The 19,708-nt window shown below is 47.2% G+C and overlaps 1 protein-coding gene across 1 annotated transcript; it reads right to left on the bottom strand.

The window, feature by feature from the left end:
* Nucleotides 1-17,684, bottom strand: ALDOB (aldolase, fructose-bisphosphate B). The gene is made up of 9 exons (XM_054031836.1): nucleotides 17,576-17,684; nucleotides 6,203-6,324; nucleotides 5,690-5,901; nucleotides 5,078-5,132; nucleotides 3,151-3,311; nucleotides 2,813-2,896; nucleotides 1,993-2,167; nucleotides 1,229-1,428; nucleotides 1-567 (listed from the first exon to the last, which is right to left on the bottom strand). Exons 2-9 carry the CDS (start codon nucleotides 6,312-6,314, stop codon nucleotides 472-474), a joined length of 1,095 nt encoding a protein of 364 aa, XP_053887811.1. The 5' UTR covers nucleotides 6,315-6,324; nucleotides 17,576-17,684; the 3' UTR covers nucleotides 1-471.
* Between the last annotated feature and the right edge of the window lie 2,024 nt (nucleotides 17,685-19,708).

Below are 19,708 nucleotides of genomic sequence, written 5' to 3'. Positions count from 1 at the left end.
TTAAAATTTATCAGCTGCATATAATTTCACAGTTGCAGATGCTTTATTCACAGCCCATAGATTGAAAACAATATCTAGAATGTGTAATACAGGAGTCCAGTGTGCTCTCTCCAGCTGCAGAGTGTGGTTTTGGAGGGGACATGTGCTTTATTTCCTGGCAAACAGAGAAAATTGATGGCATGGGGTAAGAATTGATGCCCGCATTCCCATCTTTCTAAGGAACAAAGTAAAAACCCTCTCAGGGGGAGAGAGCGATTTGGTAAATTATCAATGGCAGTAGGGGCTAAGTCTGTAAAACAGGTACCATTTTCTTGGATAAGATGATTTGATTTTCTCCCTATATTTTAGGATTAAAGTGTGCAGTGGAGCCCATAGTTTGAACCCACATGATTTCCAGTTTCCTTTATGGGGTTAGGATTTTTCCTTTTTCAGTCCCCGTAGAGGGACAGAGTGGTGGTGTATTCCCACACCCTAGTACGTGTAGCTGGCAGTGAAAAGGGACTGTTTCGCAGCTGCATCACTCTTTCCAGAGACAACATATTGTCCTTTGGATGCTAACCCATTAATCTGAAAAAACAAAAAGGAGGGAGAAACTGTTAGTTACGCAGAGGAAAATTTAAAAAAATCAGGGAGAAATAAAGAACACAGGGAAATAGGGAGTGCTTTTGTGAATTCCCAAACAAAATTTACAAGGGAGATTGGAGAATTTAGGAAACAGGTAAGATAAAGACTGTTATACTTCTAAGCAGAATGCTAGTGATCAAAAGTTATTGCTATCTGATAGCTGGGTGTTGGCCTATATAAAAGACAAATTTACCCGTATTGTAAAAATGTCCACAGAAATTACCTTTAATTAGCATCCTGGTTGGCAGTCTCAGCAAAGAGACTGAAGATCGAGTGGGTAAGGAGAATAAACCACTGACTTATTCTTACTGATGTCTCCAGAATAGATTTGAGGACTATTATTGGGGCTTTGAGGGGAAGCTTGCACTGCAGTTTCCTGTGATAGACCTGCGTGTGGGGCCGTCATCCTTGGATGAACATGAAACACAAGGATGGATCAAAGCAACAGGAATCTTTAAAACTTGGGGAACATATCCCCATTTATCACACCATGTGTTGTACAGTATTTCTCTGAAGTAGGGTGATTGTGCTTTTAAAGACCTGGACTTAGAACTGGAAGGTCTGGCGTCGGCTCAGTCATGATGATGAAGTGAAGGTCCCATACCTGTGCCCGTTTGCAAAATGCCTCTTGAGTAGCCTTCTTGTTCTCAGGTTTGCCAGACCATGCAGCAAGTGCTGACGCCTGCAGAGCCCGTCCATATGAGAAGGTCAGCTTCCAGGGTTTGGGCAAAGGGCACTGGTTGATAGCATTGAGGTTGAGAGAAGCTTCCTCTTCACTTTGGCCTCCAGACAGGAAACAGATTCCTGCAGGAGGTAAAAAAAAAAGAAGTTATAAGTTTAGAGACCACTGATTCACTCTAATGTCCTGAGATGAAGCAGAATCTTGTAGTGGAGGCAGCAGGAACATAAAGAATCACATATCACAAATCACGGTTTTCCCAAAGAAGGCAATTAGGTGAGACTGAAGAGAATTAGGTCAACTGTATATCCATAGATATTGTATCCTATCAGTCCTCAGTAAGATTGCATATGATGCCCAGTCAAATCTACCACTGGTGTCTGCTATTTGGTCCATAACTGGAGATGTAACAAATTCTCTTAAAATCTATCAATGCAACAACACAACCCAGCCCCCTGGGAACAGAACAGCCCCCTGGAAGCAAATGGAGACCTATATCTTAGACTAAACAGGGGAGACATTGTGGTCTGACCCCTCCCCCCAAGGTCTTACTGCACCTCAGTGCATGAGATTTGATGGTTTCAGATCACGATAGGTCCTACAAGCAACCCCAATAAGCGTTTGAGGCACTTGGATGGATGATCCTTGAATCTGCATGGAGAAGCAATGGATAGTAATGAATGAGTTACCAGGAACAGCGGCAGGAACAGTGCGATGGAGGGCAGTGACTGTTGCCATGGCTACCTCCTGAGGGGTGTACTTCTTGGGGCAGGAATGCCCAGCAGTCACCATATTGGGTTTCAGCAGTGTTCCCTCCAGGTAGACATGATGATCATTCAGGGCCTTGTAGACAGCAGCCAGGACCTGGGAAACAATGGGAACAGGAGGATCATTCAATGCTTATTCATGTTCGCTCAATGCTGGGCTTCACTCCCATACTGATTCACCAGAGGGACCCAGGTCTCCAAATCTGCTGTAGAGGGACAACCTATTTCTGGGGTGAGAGCGGAATTGACTGTCCACGTTTTATCCAGGCTGGGCTTCAGCCCCCATTCCATCACTTTACCAAGAAGCCCACCAAACCTGCTATGGAGAAGTATTTGTCCCCGGGGATGATAAAGGAATTCATTCTCCATAGTCATGGAATTCTTAGCTTTAGCCCCTCAAACCTACCTTACTCTGGAATGGGAAAGTTACAAAATATGGAATGGCAGTGGACACCTGGATGATACCTCTTCTCCTAGAAGGGTGAGCCCTTCTCAGCAGCGAAACAGAGTGGCCTCGTGGCTAGGGCACTATTCCCACCTCTGCCACTTAAGTGAGCTGCCCAAGGTCACACAGTAACCTTTCAGTGCCTCCTTCCCTTCCCCACCCCACCATCCATCTGTAAAATGGGGATAAGAAAGAGCTTTGAGACTTATGGATGCAAAGCTCTGTTTAAGAGCTAAGTATTATTATTATTATGCTGACTGATGAAAATGGGACATGTCTGGTAGGTAAGAATCTTACCTTCTCTGTAACATACTGACAGCGCTGGAGGTCATGGTCTCCATCGGGTAGGATCTCCGGTTCTACAATGGGCACCAACCCATGCTAAGAATGGAAAAACAGAAGTCAGTGAAGGTCTGGACAAGAGACTGCCCTAGTAGGGATAACCTGAGAAAGGGGTAGTAAAGCAAGGAGAACTACCAGAAAAGAGAAGATACCAACAGACTCTCTCAGCATGACGGACAAAGAGGCCTCCTCTCAAACACATGAGAACTATTTCAAAAGAGAGTAGGAAAGGGCACAACTTATTCCCACAGCACAGGAAGGAACTATTTCACACACACATTGAGAGTTTATACCTGCTGGCAGATGCTGGCATAGCGTGCCAGCGTGTTGGCATTCTCCTGGATGGCTAGAGTGGAGGGAGTTGTGTCTGTGATCTTCAGCACAGCACGCCACTTGCCAAAATCAGCGCCATCCTTCTTATACTGTGCGCAGCGCTCAGCGAGCCCATCCAGCCCTGCAGGTATTAAAGGGAAAGGAAGGTGCCTTATTTAGCGCCTCCAAATTTATGTGATTGGGGCTGAACTTTGTGTCCTCTACGCAACCCTGTGGAGGTGGGGATGCAGGGCCAATGCAGGTGGCCTGTAGCTCCTACCTTCTCCTGGAGACTGCTATCCTGTGGTCCTTATGCAGACTAGCCAGGGGGCATGCAAAATGTCTCCACTCTGTGCATGCCCAATGCAATAGCTGCTCACAGAATAGCCCTCAGGGAATGGGGTTCCTTAAATTGACAGCGCTAGGATGGTAACTAGGGAAACCCTAGGTATAATCTGTGGTTAGCAAAGCCTCTGGGACACTAATAATGCAGGACCCATAATGTTAGAAACAGGAACTGCTGCACAAAATCAGAGGATTAGTACATAAAATCTGATCTCCTGATTCTGACTGTAAAACCTGATACCTCAGGGGGAAAACGACCACTACTCCCATCTAATTGCACCCCCCAAAATACACACGAACAACCATATAATGTTAACTTGGGGGAGGGGGGTGAGGGGATAAATCCTTTCTGATCCCAGTTGGTGATCAGTTTTATGCCTTGAAGCAAGACAAAGAGCTCTTGTAAATTACTACCCTTCTGCCTACTTATTACCTTGCAGCCACTGGTGCTGCTGGCAGTGCTCATCAAGCCAAAAGGGATGTTTCTTGGCAGTGGGAGGTTGCTCTCTGCATTCTGGCTGGTATCTGGAGGGCTGTGGTGATGGAGGAGTGCATTATACCTAAGTGTCTAAGTGTGGAGCAAGGGGTGCCAATGAGCACATATCCCCCCTCCCACCCTCCAGCGCCTTTGGAGGTACTATTTTACTCCTGCTCTTTGCAAGCACGATGCTTCCAGCCACTGCTGCTTGTGTAGTGCACCTTCTTCTCCCTGCCCCACATGGCTTTCACTTTGAGAACCATAGCTAAGCCCTACTCCAGTCATTTAAAATTCTCCTTGACATGAAATGCAGCCCCATTCTTAATGGCTTAGAGCAATGTTTCCCAAACTGGGGTTCGTGAACCACTGGGGGTTTGCGAAATGTTACAGGGGGTTCTCGGGAAAAAATTCCCTAATGGCGGACAGAGCTGTCTCTGCAGCCTGGGGCCAGCAGCCCAGAGCCCTTGGACTTCCAAGAGCTAAGCAGATCAAAGCAAGCAGCTCTATCACACTGAGGAGGTTTAACCTTCAAGACTCCTTCTAAGAAATGGAAAGGGAGGTAGATATTTTTTGCTGTTTTTAAAAGTAAATAGGCAGCTAGTATTGTTTTTTAAATTATAATGAAGAACAAGTTTAAGCTTTGTTGTAACATGCGTTGTTTGCCTGGACTGCTCAAGACCTGAATGCTTGTGTAGGAGGAACTCTTTGAGTTGGCTTCTTAAATACCTTCACACTGTTTCACATCTGATACTCCTTGATGAAGCATAGGAGCTTTGTCTTATAACAGGCTTATTCAAAGTGATACAAGCTACGAAAGTGAGATCTTGGAAGAGTGTTGCTGTTTTTATAATGTAATCAAAATACTGTAATGATAAATAATTAATAAATAGTGTGTAATAAGCATGTCATAAAAACAAATTTTATATTTCCAAGATCACTGCTCTTATAATTTATACTCAGGTAAAGGAGAAAATCCCTGGAAATATTCATTTTTAGGAGGGGGTTTGTGAGACTTGACATTTTAGTGAAAGGGGTTCACAGGTTGTTAAAGTTTGGGAACCACTGGCTTAGAGGAAATGTCTCACCTTGAATGGTGGTTTCTCCATTTGTTCCTGCCAGCGGGGCTGTTCCTTTATCTAGCTATGGAAGTACACAGAAAGGAAGATGTGTTAACAATTAACAGATCAGTATAATTTCTGCTACTGTAACCCAGAGCTAGTACAGACTCCTCAGCCTTCGCCAGCAGGAGTCACTGTAACAAATGGTGTAGGACCTTGGTGGGCAGAAAACAAGTGCTGGGGAATGGGGAAATTGCAGAAGAGAACAATGCATGACAATGAACAAACAGAGCATTGGGAGTGAGAAGCAGAATTGTTGGCGGGAACAACCCAAGAACTCTAGGAGTTGGGGAGAGTCACTGGAGAGGATGGAATCAAGAGTCTTGAGGACAAGGGGATGGAAGGGTGAAGCAAGAGCTCTAGGGGGTGGGGGATTTGCTGGATAAAACAGGTCAGGATCAGTGGCTGTAGCTGTGGCTTGGCTAATAGTACAGGAGCATTAGCTGCAGGGGTAATGCAGAGAATGGTGCCAGAATGACAAAAGAGCATTGCTTATCAGCGAGATCCCTGCCTGGGCACAGTTCACACTGGGAAGGACTCTGGGGCTATTATGCCAGCAGGACCCTTGGAGATATTCACCTTTATTCCCACCACAATGCCTTTGTCTTTGATGACATCTGGGAATGGCTTTCCACTGCTGTCCTTCTGATAGAGGGTCTCATGGAAGAAGATCACGCCCCCAATGCTCTGATTGATGGAGGCATCTGAAGAAAAGAGGATCTCTCGGAAGGCGCGGCGATTTTCCTCTGTGTTCTCCACCTTGATCCTCTGCAGTCTGCTCCCCATAGTACCTAGGAAGAGGGGCCAAAGGTCAGAGAACACGATATTGGGCATGATTGTCCTTTCACTTATCTTGTATAAGTGCAATGATGGAGTAACTGAGAATTAGGCTTTCTGTGTCTGTGCAGACCTGGGCTTCTCTCCTCAGCCCATGCCCTCATAGTTCTGTCTACGGACCCCAACCCTTCCCTGATGGACAGCTCGCTCCTGAAGAAAGATGGGCATTCATTTACTCCTGCCTGGTATCTCAAATTATTTCAAAGCAAAATGGCTTGAAGGACAATAAGAAATATCAATAACTGTTCAACTCACCCACAGACTCATCTGCAGCCAGGATCCCCTTCCCTGGAGCCACAATCCGCTGTGCTATGCCAGACAGGGCCTTCTTCTGCTCCGGAGTCAGCGCTGGAAACTGGTGGGTCATGATGGCTATTCTGGAGGAGACACATCGAGACACCCATTGTTCCAAGCTGAGTTATGCTGTGGATAGTGTTTGTAAAATCACATTGATTGGATACAGACACAACAATCTCATGCATCTCCTTCTGGTGGGAGTGAGGTTCTCTATATTCTTACAGACATCTATCTAGCTACGTACTTATGTGACCCCACCACTCCCACCCCTCCTTTAGCATAGTATTGGAATGCCTCCCAGTCTATTCCTGGGAGGTAGGGAAGTGCCATTATCCCCATTTGCAGATGGGGAAGTGAGACACAGAGAGGCTAAGTGACTTGCCCAGAGTCACACAGGATGTCTGTGGCAGCACTAGGCTCCAGAACATTAACCATTAGACCATTCTTCCTTTCAGATCTGGGAATGAGAATCCACATTAGTGTGCACTGAAATCCAGTTCAGGCTCTTCTTCTCTCCCAGAGGTTGCCTTGTAAATGCCATTCCAGGTGGGTGCAAAAAATACCAGTTCAGTCTCCTTTTCCCCCAGAGGTGGCAACAGTGGCCCATTCCAGCAGGTTCTTCTCCTTTGCAGTTTGTCTTCACATGACAGCAGGGTAGACTGCAGTAGCTACTGCTAAAATGTCCTCACTGAGCCCCCTTGGGAAAGGAATCCAAGTGTGGATTTTTGTATATAACTGGACGTGCTCAGAGCCCAAAGGCAGTTCAGTAAATAGGCTTGGAAGGATTAGATTTTGTATCCGTAAATGTCAATTTCATTGGACACACAGAAACTGACAAAAAGATATTTCCAGACATAATAATCAAAATTTACAGATCGGCAAAGCAAGAAAAATTATGCTTGAGAGCTTCAGAATTTGAATTAAGGATACTTACTTTGCATATTTTGACGTGATATTGACAATTCATGTTAACAGCTATAAAGCTTTAACTTTTTGAATCTCAACATCTACAGTCATTAAATAATTCTGACCCCTCCCCTTCATAATTTCCCCCAACTGAAAATTTAAATTGATAAAATAAAATAAAAATCTTTTAAGATAAATGTTGATATTATCGCTCAAAATTTGAAGAAAAAAAAAGAATTCCGCCAAGCCTGTAATTAAATCATTAAAATCTGGGACAAAGTAACACACATTAACTGCTGACTTGCAAAGTTCTTTGTAAAGCAGATTAGATACTTTGCTCCTAAATAACTAAGAGTTCTCTCTTATCTCCCACATGGTACACTGTCTGCTAACAAATCTCTCCTCCTCTTCCCTCGCCTGCCTTGTAGGTATTTGCTTGTATGGCTCAATGCTCTCTCACCCCTTCTTTCCTGCTGTGTGTCTATAATTTGTATGCCTGGGGCTCCTCTCAGAACTGCATGAGGTGTTAGCTGTTTCACAGGAAAGCAAATCAAATGTGAGACGAATTAATCCTACTCTATACAAGATCTTGGATTGCAAATGGATCCTAATCCACTCCTATTTTATCAGGCTGTGGCCGAGAGTCACCAGCTGAGAATTTCACCTGAGTGAGAGTTAGATTCTGTCTTTTGCTGAGGGTGGTGTATGATCTTATTAAGGTTTCGATAAGGAAGGAGAACACACCTGACAGCTTGGGTTTGTTCTTTGGGTGGACAATGAGAAGTATATCTGTCCCAGAAAAAAATACTTCCTAGAGGCCTTTATCGAGAAGTATGCCGGTATTCTACAGTAATGCTTAAACTGTATAGCCCTGTGATCACACCTCTGAGATCCAGGTCCTTCCTCATGTATGTTGTGGCCTCATCTATCTGTCATCCATCCTTTATAAAGGTCTTAAGAAGAAGATAAGTCCCTGTTCTGATTATTATTGTAATTATTTGTATTACAATCCTTGTAGCCCCAACGAAGATTAGGTGCCACACAAACAAACCCATAGTGAGAGACGGTCCCTGCCCCATATAGCTTAAATTCTAAACAGACAAGACAGAAAAATTGTGGGAGGGGGTAACACAGAAGCAGTGACTTGCCCACAGTCAAAGAGCAGGTCAGGGGCTAAACCAGTAATAGATCCCCAGTTTCCTGACTCTAGGTCCAGTTCACTACTATCACAGGCTGGCAGGGCCTTTATGGGGAGTCGGACTCTGTCTTGCCTGTGACCTAGCAGTTGTCCCCCAACTGATCCTGATCTAGTAGCTTAATTACCATTAGTGACCCCTGCTGTGAAAGGTCAAGGAGGAGGATGTAGAGATAGAACTGAATCAGAAAGAAGAGATAGGGAGTTCCTTCTCTCTAGGTAGGGTCTGGTGAAGGTAGGCTAAAGAAGCCTCAGAGATGGAGTTATATTCTGTGGTGAGTGTCCTGGAAAAAGATACAGCCCAGCAAGGCAGTCCTAGGGATGAATGTTCCAGAGTAGGAACAAGGAGGAGGGAGGACCTAGGGAGAAGACTTGGGAACCAAAGGAAAGGCTGTGTTAACCACAGCCTACTGGGAAACAACATTAGGGGCTCAGAGGTAGGAAATAGCCAGGGAAACAGCAGCACATGTGAATGGTGTAGTGATGCTGAGTATGCCCCAGGGCCTTGCCTCCCACAGAATGGGGTCAGAATTAGAGCAGTTTGGGGGTGGGTTTAGAGAGCCAGGCTGGCAGGGCAATGCTGCAGATTAGGATTACACCACTAGAAGGAGCAGACCCATTTTAACACAGTGTCCCTGGACTGGAACCCAGAGCAGAAAGTGTATCTGTGCTCCCTCATCAGCCCCAAGGAGGGGGTCTTGAAGCCTCAACACAAGGATTACTGAGCACAGGATGCGGCTGAGATGTGAGTCCAGAGGATGGGCTAGGGAGTAGCCTGTGAGGGGTGAAAGGATCTCTTGTTACCCCAGAAGGGGTCTGAACTAGACATGACTTTGAAGGGCTAAGTCGTGGGCACAAACGGGCCATTGCAGGTTCAAGGAAGCGATCAACAGGGGATGCAAGAAGTGAAGACTCCTGCAATGCCATGACACGGTGACGGGGATGCTATTGTGGTGAATGGAACTGCTTGTATCTATCCGTTAGACATGTCACCTCCCATTTAATTCTCTAACTTACATGCTTAGGCTCTGATCCTTGAATCCCACTGTCTTCAGTGGGACTCTGTGCAGACCAGCTTTTAGCATGCACTTGGGTGTCCTAAAATACTGCCTAAACAAGAGCTAGCACTGATGAATAATAGCTCAAAACACTTCAGTAGCACTACTGTAAGTCTTAGGGCCAATCTGGGGCACCCTTACTCAGGTCAACAAGCAGTAATTCACATGAGCAATCCCATTCACTTTAAGTGTTCCCTAAGGTGAGAGTTGTACAAGCTGGTCCTTTGTGTTCCGGACCCTTACTACAGGATACTGTAGAATCCTCCCAGAGGAAAAGATATATTTAGATTTTTTTCCCTACCGTGTTCTGAGGTCTTGGAAAAGGGTCGGGACGTATATCTACACCCTGTGCATATGGCAAGGAAATCTGTGATACAGTAGGTGGAATCTACCTGTTAAGAGTGGCAATGAGCTGGTGTAACAAGTGAGTAATTAGCTCTCTGCGGTGCACAGCAATTGTATGGGAGACAGCTGTGAATCTCAGTATGGGATGGTGGTTTTGCTGGAAGTTAGACCAAGGCGTGGTGATTTCTAGGTGCTCTGTATACCTGCTTAGTGATGATCCTTTAGCTGGGAAAATTTGAGAGAGATAACATAACACACATACCACCAGCCAATCAGAACCTCACTTCTGAGTTTCAACTTCTAAAGCCATACACTGCAGCTGCCGTAAACCAATGAGCCATCACATGCCTGTCCACAGCAAATGGCAATATTAAATAAAGGAGTCTGATATCAAACAGAAATGAGTTGCAAGAGCAGATGAAAGTTCCCGGTTTTGCATAAATACCCTTTGTCAAGGCTGTATCTTCACTTTGAACTTTAGGGTACAAAATGTGGGGGCCTGCATGAAGACTTCTAAGCTTAACTACCAGCTTAGGTCTGGTCCGCTGCCACCATCCCAATGGATTCCCTTCCCTGGGAAGCCTTGAGAAACCTTTCACCAATTCCCTGGTAAATACAGATCCAAACCCCTTGGATCTTAAAACAAGGAGAAATTAACCATTCCCCCCCTTCCTCCCACCAACTCCTGATGAATACAGTTCCAACCCCCCTGGGATCTAAAACAAGGAAAAAATCAATCAGGTTCTTAAAAAGAAGGTTTTTAATTAAAGAAAAAGGTAAAAATCATCTCTGTAAAATCAGTATGGAAAATAACTTTACAGGGTAATCAAACTTAAAGAGCTCAGAGGACTCCCCTCTAGACTTAGGTAGGGTTACCATATCTCATAAATAAAAAAAGAGGACCCTCCACGGGCCATGGCCCCGCCCATTTCCCCACCCTAGCCCCGCCCCAACTCCACCCCTTCCCCCACCCTAACTCCGCCCCCTCCTCCCTCCCACTCCCAGCCAGGGGGAAAGGGCTGCCCCAGTGCTACCAGCATCACGGTTTCCCGGGCAGCCCCCAGACCCTGCGCCCCCAGCTGGCGCTTCCCCAGCGCAGCTGGTGCCCGGGAGGGGAAGCGCCCAGCCGGGGGCGCAGGGTCTGGAGGCTGCCCAGCAAACCGTGAAGCCGGTAGCGCTCGGGCTTTGGGCAGCCCCCATGCCTCCGGACCCTGTGCCCCCAGCCGGGCACTTCCCCTCCCGGGCTCCGGCGGCTCTGTGTAACTTACACTGTATAAGTTACACAGAGCCGAAGAGGAGCAGAGCCCCCGCAGCTGGAGGCTCTGCTCCTCTTAGGCTCTGTTTAAGAGCCGGGCTGCCGGAGCGCTACCGGCTTTGGGCAGCCCCCGTGCCTCCGGACCCTGCGCTGCCGGAGCCCGGGAGGGGAAGTGCCCGGCTGGGGGCGCAGGGTCTGGAGGCACGGGGCTGCCCGAAGCCGGTAGCTCTCGGGCAGCCCGGTTCTTAAACAGAGCCTCCAGCAGCTGGGGCTCTGTGTAACTGACACTGTGTCAGTTACACAGAGCCCCGGTGGCTGGAGGCTTTTCTCCTCTTTGTCTCTGTGTAACTGACACTGGGTCAGTTACACAGAGCCCCGGGGGCTGGAGGCTCCAGCCGCCCCCGCTCTGTTTAAGAGCCGGGCTGCCCAAGCGCTACCGGCTTCGGGCTGCTCCGTGCCTCCAGACCCTGCGCCCCCAGCCGGGCACTTCCCCTCCCGGGCTCCGGCGGCGCAGGGTCTCCAGGCACGGGGCTGCCCGAAGCCGGTAGCGCTCGGGCAGCCCGGCTCTTAAATAGAGCCGCGGGGGCTGGAGCCTCCAGCCGCCGGGGCTGTGTGTAACTGACACAGTGTCAGTTACACAGAGCCGGGCTGCCTGAACGCTCCCGGCTTCGGGCAGCCCCGTGCCTGGAGACCCTGCGCCGCCGGAGCCCGGGAGGGGAAGTGCCCGGCTGGGGGCGCAGGGTCTGGAGGCATAGGGGCTGCCCGAAGCCGGTAGCGCTCGGGCAGCCCGGCTCTTAAACAGAGCCGCCGGGACTGGAGCCTCCAGCCGCCGGGGCTGTGTGTAACTGACACAGTGTCAGTTACACAGAGCCCCAGCCGCTGGAGGCTCTGTTTAAGAGCCGGGCTGCCCGAGCGCTACCGGCTTCGGGCAGCCCCGTGCCTGGAGACCCTGCGCCCCCAGCCGGGCACTTCCCCTCCCGGGCTCCGGCGGCGCAGGGTCTCCAGGCACGGGGCTGCCCGAAGCCGGGAGCGTTCAGGCAGCCGGGCTCTTAAACAGAGCCGCCATTTTCCCGGACATGTTCCGCTTTTTGGCAATTCCCCCCGGACGGGGGTTTGACTGCCGAAAAGCCGGACATGTCCGGGAAAAAGAGGACGTATGGTAACCCTAGTCTTAGGTTCAAAGTACAGCAAACAAAGATAAACACTCTAGTAAAAGGTACATTTACAAGTTGAGAAAACAAAGTAAAACTAAGACTCCTTGCCTGGCTTTTTACTTACAAGTTTGAAATAGGAGAGACTTGTTTAGAAAGATGTGGAGAACCTGGATTGATGTCTGGTCCCTCTCAGTCCCAAGAGCGAACGAACAACCCAAACAAAGAGCACAAACAAAAGCCTTCCGCCCCCCCAAGATTTGAAAGTATCTTGTCCCCTTATTGGTCCTTTGGGTCAGATGCCAGCCAGGTTACCTGCTTCTTAACCCTTTACAGGGAAAAGGATTTTGGAGTCTCTGGCCAGGAGGGATTTTATAGTACTGTACACAGGACAGCTGTTACCCTTCCCTTTATAGTTATGACACCCTTTCAAAATGCTAAAGAATGGATGGATGCGCAACAAAACCAACCAGGGAGCCTAGAAATGGTCATTTATTTTGGTGAATAGATTTAGTTATCTATTGCCAGATTCTGCTACTCTTAGGGCTTGTCTATACTTACCGCGCTGGTTCGGCGGCAGGCAATCGAACTTCTGGGTTCGATTTATCGCGTCTTGTCTGGACGCGATAAATCAAACTCAGAAGTGCTCCCCGTCGACTCCGGTAATCCTGCTCGCCGCGAGGAGTACGCGGAGTCGACGGGGGAGCCTGCCTGCCGGGTCTGGACCGCGGTAAGTTCGAACTAAGGTACGTCGACTTCAGCTATGTTATTCACGTAGCTGAAGTTGCGTACCTTAGTTCGATTTGGGGGTTTAGTGTAGACCAAGCCTTACACTTAGCAATACTTTCTTTGAGAGCAGCCCCATTGATTTCAGAAATGCTATTCAGGCAGTAAAGTATTGCTCATTACGAGCAGAGATGGCAGAATCTGGCCCATCATTGGTCGTTGCTCAACTATGGCTGCCTCATGAAAAACAGGCTTCCATAAATGTATCAACAGAAATTATAAAGGCCTGCTGAAGAGAGAGCATGGTCCAGCAGATAGGAAATTGGACTGGAATGCAGGAGACATGGGGTCTGCGCTTGGCTCTGCTACTGATGTTGCCAATATTTTTATCTGCCAGCCAGTTGTACCTCATCTGCTTAGTGGAAAAAGGCCAGCCATGTCAAGTTATGGGCCAGATCCTCAGCTGCTGTAAACAGTTATAGTTCAAGTGCCTTCAGTGGAGCTATGCTAATTTACACCAGCTGAAGATCTGGCCCATGAGTGTTATTTTCCTGTTTATTGTAATTTGTTCACAAAACGGAAAGGTGGGAGGAAGAGCAACAATAAAGGAATACATATATAGAAAATGCACAAAATCAGATGCAGCGTAGTGGCTAAATAGAATGTTCTGCAGAGCTTTCCAGCAAGCTTTGCTGGTGCTTTAAACAAACGGGGCTGTTTGTCTAAGCCAGTCCCTGGCAGAGAGACAGCTGGACCAGAAAAACATGGCAATGAAAGTCAATATTGCTGTGTTGGAATTTAGACCTTTCCCCAGTATGCACAGTGGGAAATATTATCACAGACATCAGCACAAACATTGCATTCAGTTAATATTACAACAGACTGGACGAAAGTGCAAGCGCACATGGGGGATGGGAGAGGGAATATGGGGAAGGATTTCAGTGTTGTTAGCATGTTGCACTTTGGACCAGGTTAGAAGCATCTGTTCTTTCTTTGTGCCTTTCCCTTGGCAATTATCCTCAGCACTTTGTTTCTTACAAACAATCAGTGTCAGGTTTAGAATAAGTTGCCCATCAGCCTCCTACCTAAACTGGAGAAACCAGTTGTGTTATAACATCTGGGTTCTGGACAGCAGGAAAAAGAGGATGCAATTGGCATCAGGTGTTTTCACGACTGTCTTTTATCTCTCCTTTTATATAAAATATGTCAAATGTGCAGGGAACATGTGTTGAACACTTAGCACTCTCTGAGTGTGTGCAGCTTTGTCTGCACAATTACTTGTGAGCACAGTTCCTCAGCACTAGTGTACACACATATTTACACACCAAAACCCCATTTGTATGCACAAATTGTGTGCAAGTAGATCTGTGTAAGTTCTACCATTGTGCACACAAATGGTAGTGCTTAAAGTGTGTGAAAGTGATTTGAATGAGTAAAAGCTGCATGTGTACAAATGGATGTGGGTGGGGTTTTTAAAATGTGGCTCAGAACAAACAGGCAAAGCGTACAACAGCCGAGTCTGATTTCTGGTTCAGCTGTCTGTTGGGGACACTGGGATGGAAAATTTAACCTTTTGCATAATGGAAACAAAATGAATAAGTGCTTGTGCAAGGCTGGCATCTTGGCCAACAAGAGGGATTTAACTGGGGACCGCTAGAGCTAAACACATGAGTTGCTTGAGTTATGGAACCAGGCTTCCCCAGTGAGACCTGCAACAGATCTGCATTCTCTGTGGCTCATGTACAGAGGGTGACATGTGACACACTGATACATGTGTTAAACTTGGAAGATGCAAACGGCTCTAAAATGCTTAATACTTGTATTATTCTATTGACTTGAGAAAAATTATTCTTCCTAAACAAAAGTGGGGAAAACCCTCTCATTCCAGGGGAAATGAGGACGGGAACTGCCTGAAAATATGGCAAAGAAAATAAGTAAGAAGCTTTAAGAGAAGAAACAAAGAAGCATTAGTGTGGAATACAAGGCAAATTGTCCTTTCGGAAATGTGTTTAGAATAAAAAAGGCTGTTTGACCCAAAACAGATGTGAAGGAAGAGAGAAAGTAACACGCACACTAAAGAGTGCATGAGGGACAGAGAGGCAGCTGTTAGAGGAACAAGTCAGGAATTAACCGTTCATGACTACAGGAAATGAGGAACGTAAAGCCATGTAGGGGTTCCCTTTTCCCCTCTTGTACTGCAGTCTTGTACTTCCATTCATTCTGGTGCTCATAAGACAGAAAGTCAGGGCACTTCCTGAATGGGAACATTATCCAGAAATGGTTAAAGCACTGAACTTTACACATACAAGCCTACATGCTGAACATTAAATTAACAGCCATGTTTACAAACATAAAATAACTGCTAGAGAGAGAAAAGCCATCACAGTGCAAATCAGCATCTCATGTGGCTTTGATGGTGGTCAGTATATACACTGCACTGTCCCACAGGCATGAAGACAAAACTGTAGATGTAAAGCATGTAGATTAGGGGGTGGGTCCCCTCTGCCAAGTATCAGATCTGGAAAAACACCTGGATTAAGGAGTCAGACTGCCACTGCCTTAGGAAAACGAGCAAGCACTTTTGCTGAAGATGGTGATTTTGTTCAAGTTCTCTCAAGTGGCTGGAAGATCAGACCTCCCAATTACCTAAAAAACCTGATTGCCGGCTGTTTGGTTTTCTGCACCTGTGTGCAGATAGTGGGCATACATACACCATGGTTTTTCTTAGAGCAACTTGTAAGGTAGGGTTTGGCTAACAGACTGCTAAATATCTATGGGCATTGGGGAGAGGAGAGGGAGCAAAGAACTTTCCCACCCTCTATCCTTTGCTTTGGGGGCTGGCATCAAGTGGCACTAGCTAAGGTCACATTATCCCCTCCAAAGTGGGTGGGAGGGTGTAGGGCAGGGGTCTCAAAGTCCCAGCCTGAGGGCCATATGCGACCTGAGAACCTTCCCACTGTGGCCTGTGGTGGAGAGACTCTGCATGCGGCAATGTCTGCTGCAGGCACCGCCCCCCACAGCTCCCATTGGCTGGGGGAGAGGGACTGAGATACTATCACTAGTCGCCGGGCAGAGTCAGCCATGGAGGCGGTATCACTAGTTGCCAGGCAGAGTCAGCTAGGGAGGCAGCATCACTTTTCCCCCCACAATGAATATAAACAAGTCACAATACTGAACACAAATATCTGATGCACACCTTGCTGCAATCCTGAAGGTTTCAACTGTTCAGTCACTGTGGCCAAACATCAACAAACTGACAGAACTGAAGCGTTGCCAGGTGTCTGGCAAACATAAAACTCTCTGGCAGACGAAGAAGTGTATCAAGTTGTATGGCAGTTTTATTATTCTAAGAAATTCAAAATAAAAATACAATATAAACGTTTTCTTTTCTGAACACCATCTTCAGTGACATTATTGGTCTGCTGGGAGGATTTGAGGACTGGTACTGGCCCTAAGGCAAATTGAGTTTGACATCCCTGGTGTAGGTTACATGACTCCACAGCCCCTCTCCACTGGCCTCCACAGAGCTTATGGCTGTAGAGGGGAGTGGACGCTGCGCTGCATTCCCCTCAATGCTTCTGCATCTCCTTTTTGGTGAAGGGCGCAGGGGAAACAGGTGCCCAGAGGACTAGGGAGTGGCTGGGTCATATATGGGACTATTCCAGCAGCTGGGAGATGGGTTGGTTAGAGCACTCATTTTCAGGTGCTGAGAATTGTTTCTTCTTCTTGGTGGTGGCCTGGGTGGAGCCATGTCCTGGTGGGTAGTGGTAGGAGTGGGGGATTGTGAGAGGGTTCTGCCATGCTGGCAGTTGGCACTTGTCCCTGGAGTAGGTGGAGAGTTCTGGCAGGCCCCTTAGAGAGCTCTAGTCCTTAGGATGCTAGCAGGGGACAGTGCAGGTGTTTTGGGTGAATCAGGAGGTTGAGGGTGCTAGCTTGGGGATGATGGGGTGGTCAGCAGCTGCCAAGGAGCCTATTCATATTGCATAGCTCTGAGCAATTTACTGAAGATGACTGTTCTCATCCTCTGTATTCAAAGGGGTCCAACTCCACTGCTAGTACAGGGGAATATTTCTGCCAACAGCTTCTCTTATCTCTTTTCATGTAGTCTTCTCCTTTCAAGACTATCCTATGTCCCCTTGTCAAAGCCATTCTCACCAGCACTACTGCTATAACACTTCCGAGGAAATTAAACACCAAATGCAGGTTGTAACACTTCATCAGCCCTGACTGTGTAATGTGCATGCAAGGAATAAAAAGAGGATTGCATTCTGCAGCTGCACCCCAGATTTTCCCATGTGCACCTACATGAATCATCATTTAAACAAAGTAGCAGAAAATGACACTGACACAAACACATGGGCTATTGAGCCAGTCTCCTGAATTAAGGATGAGGATTATGTGTTTGCATTCGCTTCTTCCAGGTGTTCTTTGTTACAAAATTAAGCCAAAAAAGCTAGCAATTGCATCAAATGGGGCTTATTACATTTATAGAAGATAGATGAGAGAGAGATCACTGCAGAAAAAAGAAAAACTAAGAATTAATGCCTTTCTTTCCTGATTTGGTTAGCAATGACAGTTTTACACACTGTTCCTGACAAAGCAAAATCCACACATTTACAGGAAAGATTCATACTCTCTCTTCCCCCCGCCCTCCCATTGAGATCAGAACTGAATCAGTAATTTATTATCACTCACTGTTTGAGGATAGTGTCTCCTTCTCTGCTAAAAGTTCCTGCTGAGGTAGCTGCAACCAAATAGGTCCAATCTCCCAACTCCCCAACTTTTTATAAAGTTCTCAGCAATATTTGTTTTCCTCTTTTTTTTCTCCCTCCTCTTCAGGCTGTTTGAGGCGGTGTCACTATGCAGCACCTCTAATTGGCTGAGGGAACCACAAACCTGCCCAGCCAATCAGATTCATTCTCTCTCTCTCTCTCATACACACACACACATATACAGGCATAGAAGAATTCTAGTTCTGTTTCTTTCGGAGTGAGAATGACAAATTCCATAAAGATTCTTTTGACAGATCAGTTCAACAGCTTCCTCATCCCTTTCAAGCCATAGTACAAATTATTGCAAGACATACACTGAAACATGCTTACAGTGAACCTGGCTAGAGCTTGCATTTTAGGGCCAGATCCTCAGCTGGCATAAATCACCATAGCTCCATGGAGTTCCAACCCTCTGATTTGGTCCCTTGGGGCCAGGGAGCATGTGTTCCCTTGTATTTGGTATATGGCCTTGCAAAGCGATGAAGCTCAGTATGTAATCTTAGTAATAGAGTCAGTCTCTGCTGGTAATAGTGCAGTAGGATGAAAGTCACGAATTGCTTCAGTGCATTGCAGTGTGTAAATTGGAATTCTGTTTGTGGGGTTAAATTCACCGTAGGAGGACAGGCGAGCACAAGACCCATTCAACACTTAAACCCTCAAATTAGGCTTATGTGATGCATACTATTCACTGTGAAAAACAAATGAATTCTCTATACGCAGCTTCCAAGGCATCTATGCTCATACTGCTGATATTTTCAGTTTGTCAAATCACAATAGAACAAAGCTGATTTTTTTCGTAGGCCTTTCATATTCCAGGTAGCCCACCACAGTGGGTTGGACACATGTAGTACAGGGACTGCGTTAAGCCAACGTCATACTCTCAGCAATGGCACACACGGTAGCCTTGGACGTTAGATCTTGTTTTAACTGAACAATGCAATGTTTGCTCGGACACTGACGTTCTCGCTCTATTTTTTATGGCACGTGTCATAACCTTCAGGTGAGCAGCAGTTGCCAGATACTCGTTGAAGGAATTGTGGCTTCTCATCAAAGGAGGGCATCTTCACAAGGCCAGCACCCTCCCACACTAAGCCCATCCGTCCCTCATAGTGTGAGACTTGGACCATGGCAAATGCACAAACAATTAGAGCGAATACAGGGCTAAACCCTCAGCTGATGTAAATAAACATAGCTCCATGAAAGTCATTAGAGGGATAGTGATTCGCCCTAGCTGAAGATGTGGCCCATTATTTCTTCCTTTCACTCTCTACTTCCTTCCTGATAAGCCTGTTTGCAGACTACCATGGATGTATATCCATTGCGGTGAATATCTATGGCCAGAAAACCCTAACTGCCTTGTGGTATCTGTTCCATTATTTGAGACATCTCTCACCTGGGGACTCTATCCCTTCCAGAGAGATGGACTCTGTGATCTAATTAACTGTTCTTCACCTCTAACTGCTGTGATCCTATATAGTATAGTATATAGAGACTCCATTCTCCTTCCAGTTAGGGATGCCAACTTTCTACCCGCACAAAACTGAACACCCTTGCCACGCCCCTCCTCCAAAGCCCCGCCCCCACTCACTCCATCCTCTGTCACTTTCTATCCCCACACTCACTCACTCATTTTCACCAGGCTGGCTGAGGGGGTTGAGGTGCAGGAGGGGGTGAGGGCTCTGGCTGGGCATGTAGGCTCTGGGGTGGGGCCAGGGATGAGGGATTTGTGGTACAGGAGGGGGCTCTGGGCTGGGGCTGAGGGGTTCAGAGTGCAGGAGGGGGCTACAAGCTGGGAGAGGGGGTTGGAGGGCAGGGGTGTGTGATGTCTCCAGCGGGGGGGGGGGTGAAGGCCCTGGAGTGGTCCTGAGGATGAGGGGTTTGGGGTGCAGGAGGGTGCTTCAGGCTGGGACCAAGGGGTTTGGAGGGCAGAAGGGGAATCATGACTGGGGCATGGGAGGGTGTCAGGGTGAAGGGTCCAGGCGGCGCTTACCTCAAGCAGGTCCTGGAAGCAGCAGCATATCTCCCCTCCGGCTCCGACGCAGCCATGCGGCTCTGC

This window comes from Malaclemys terrapin, chromosome 6 (assembly GCF_027887155.1).
Source record: "Malaclemys terrapin pileata isolate rMalTer1 chromosome 6, rMalTer1.hap1, whole genome shotgun sequence".
Lineage (NCBI taxonomy): Eukaryota > Metazoa > Chordata > Testudines > Emydidae > Malaclemys > Malaclemys terrapin.
This window is presented reverse-complemented; position numbering and strand designations above follow the sequence as displayed.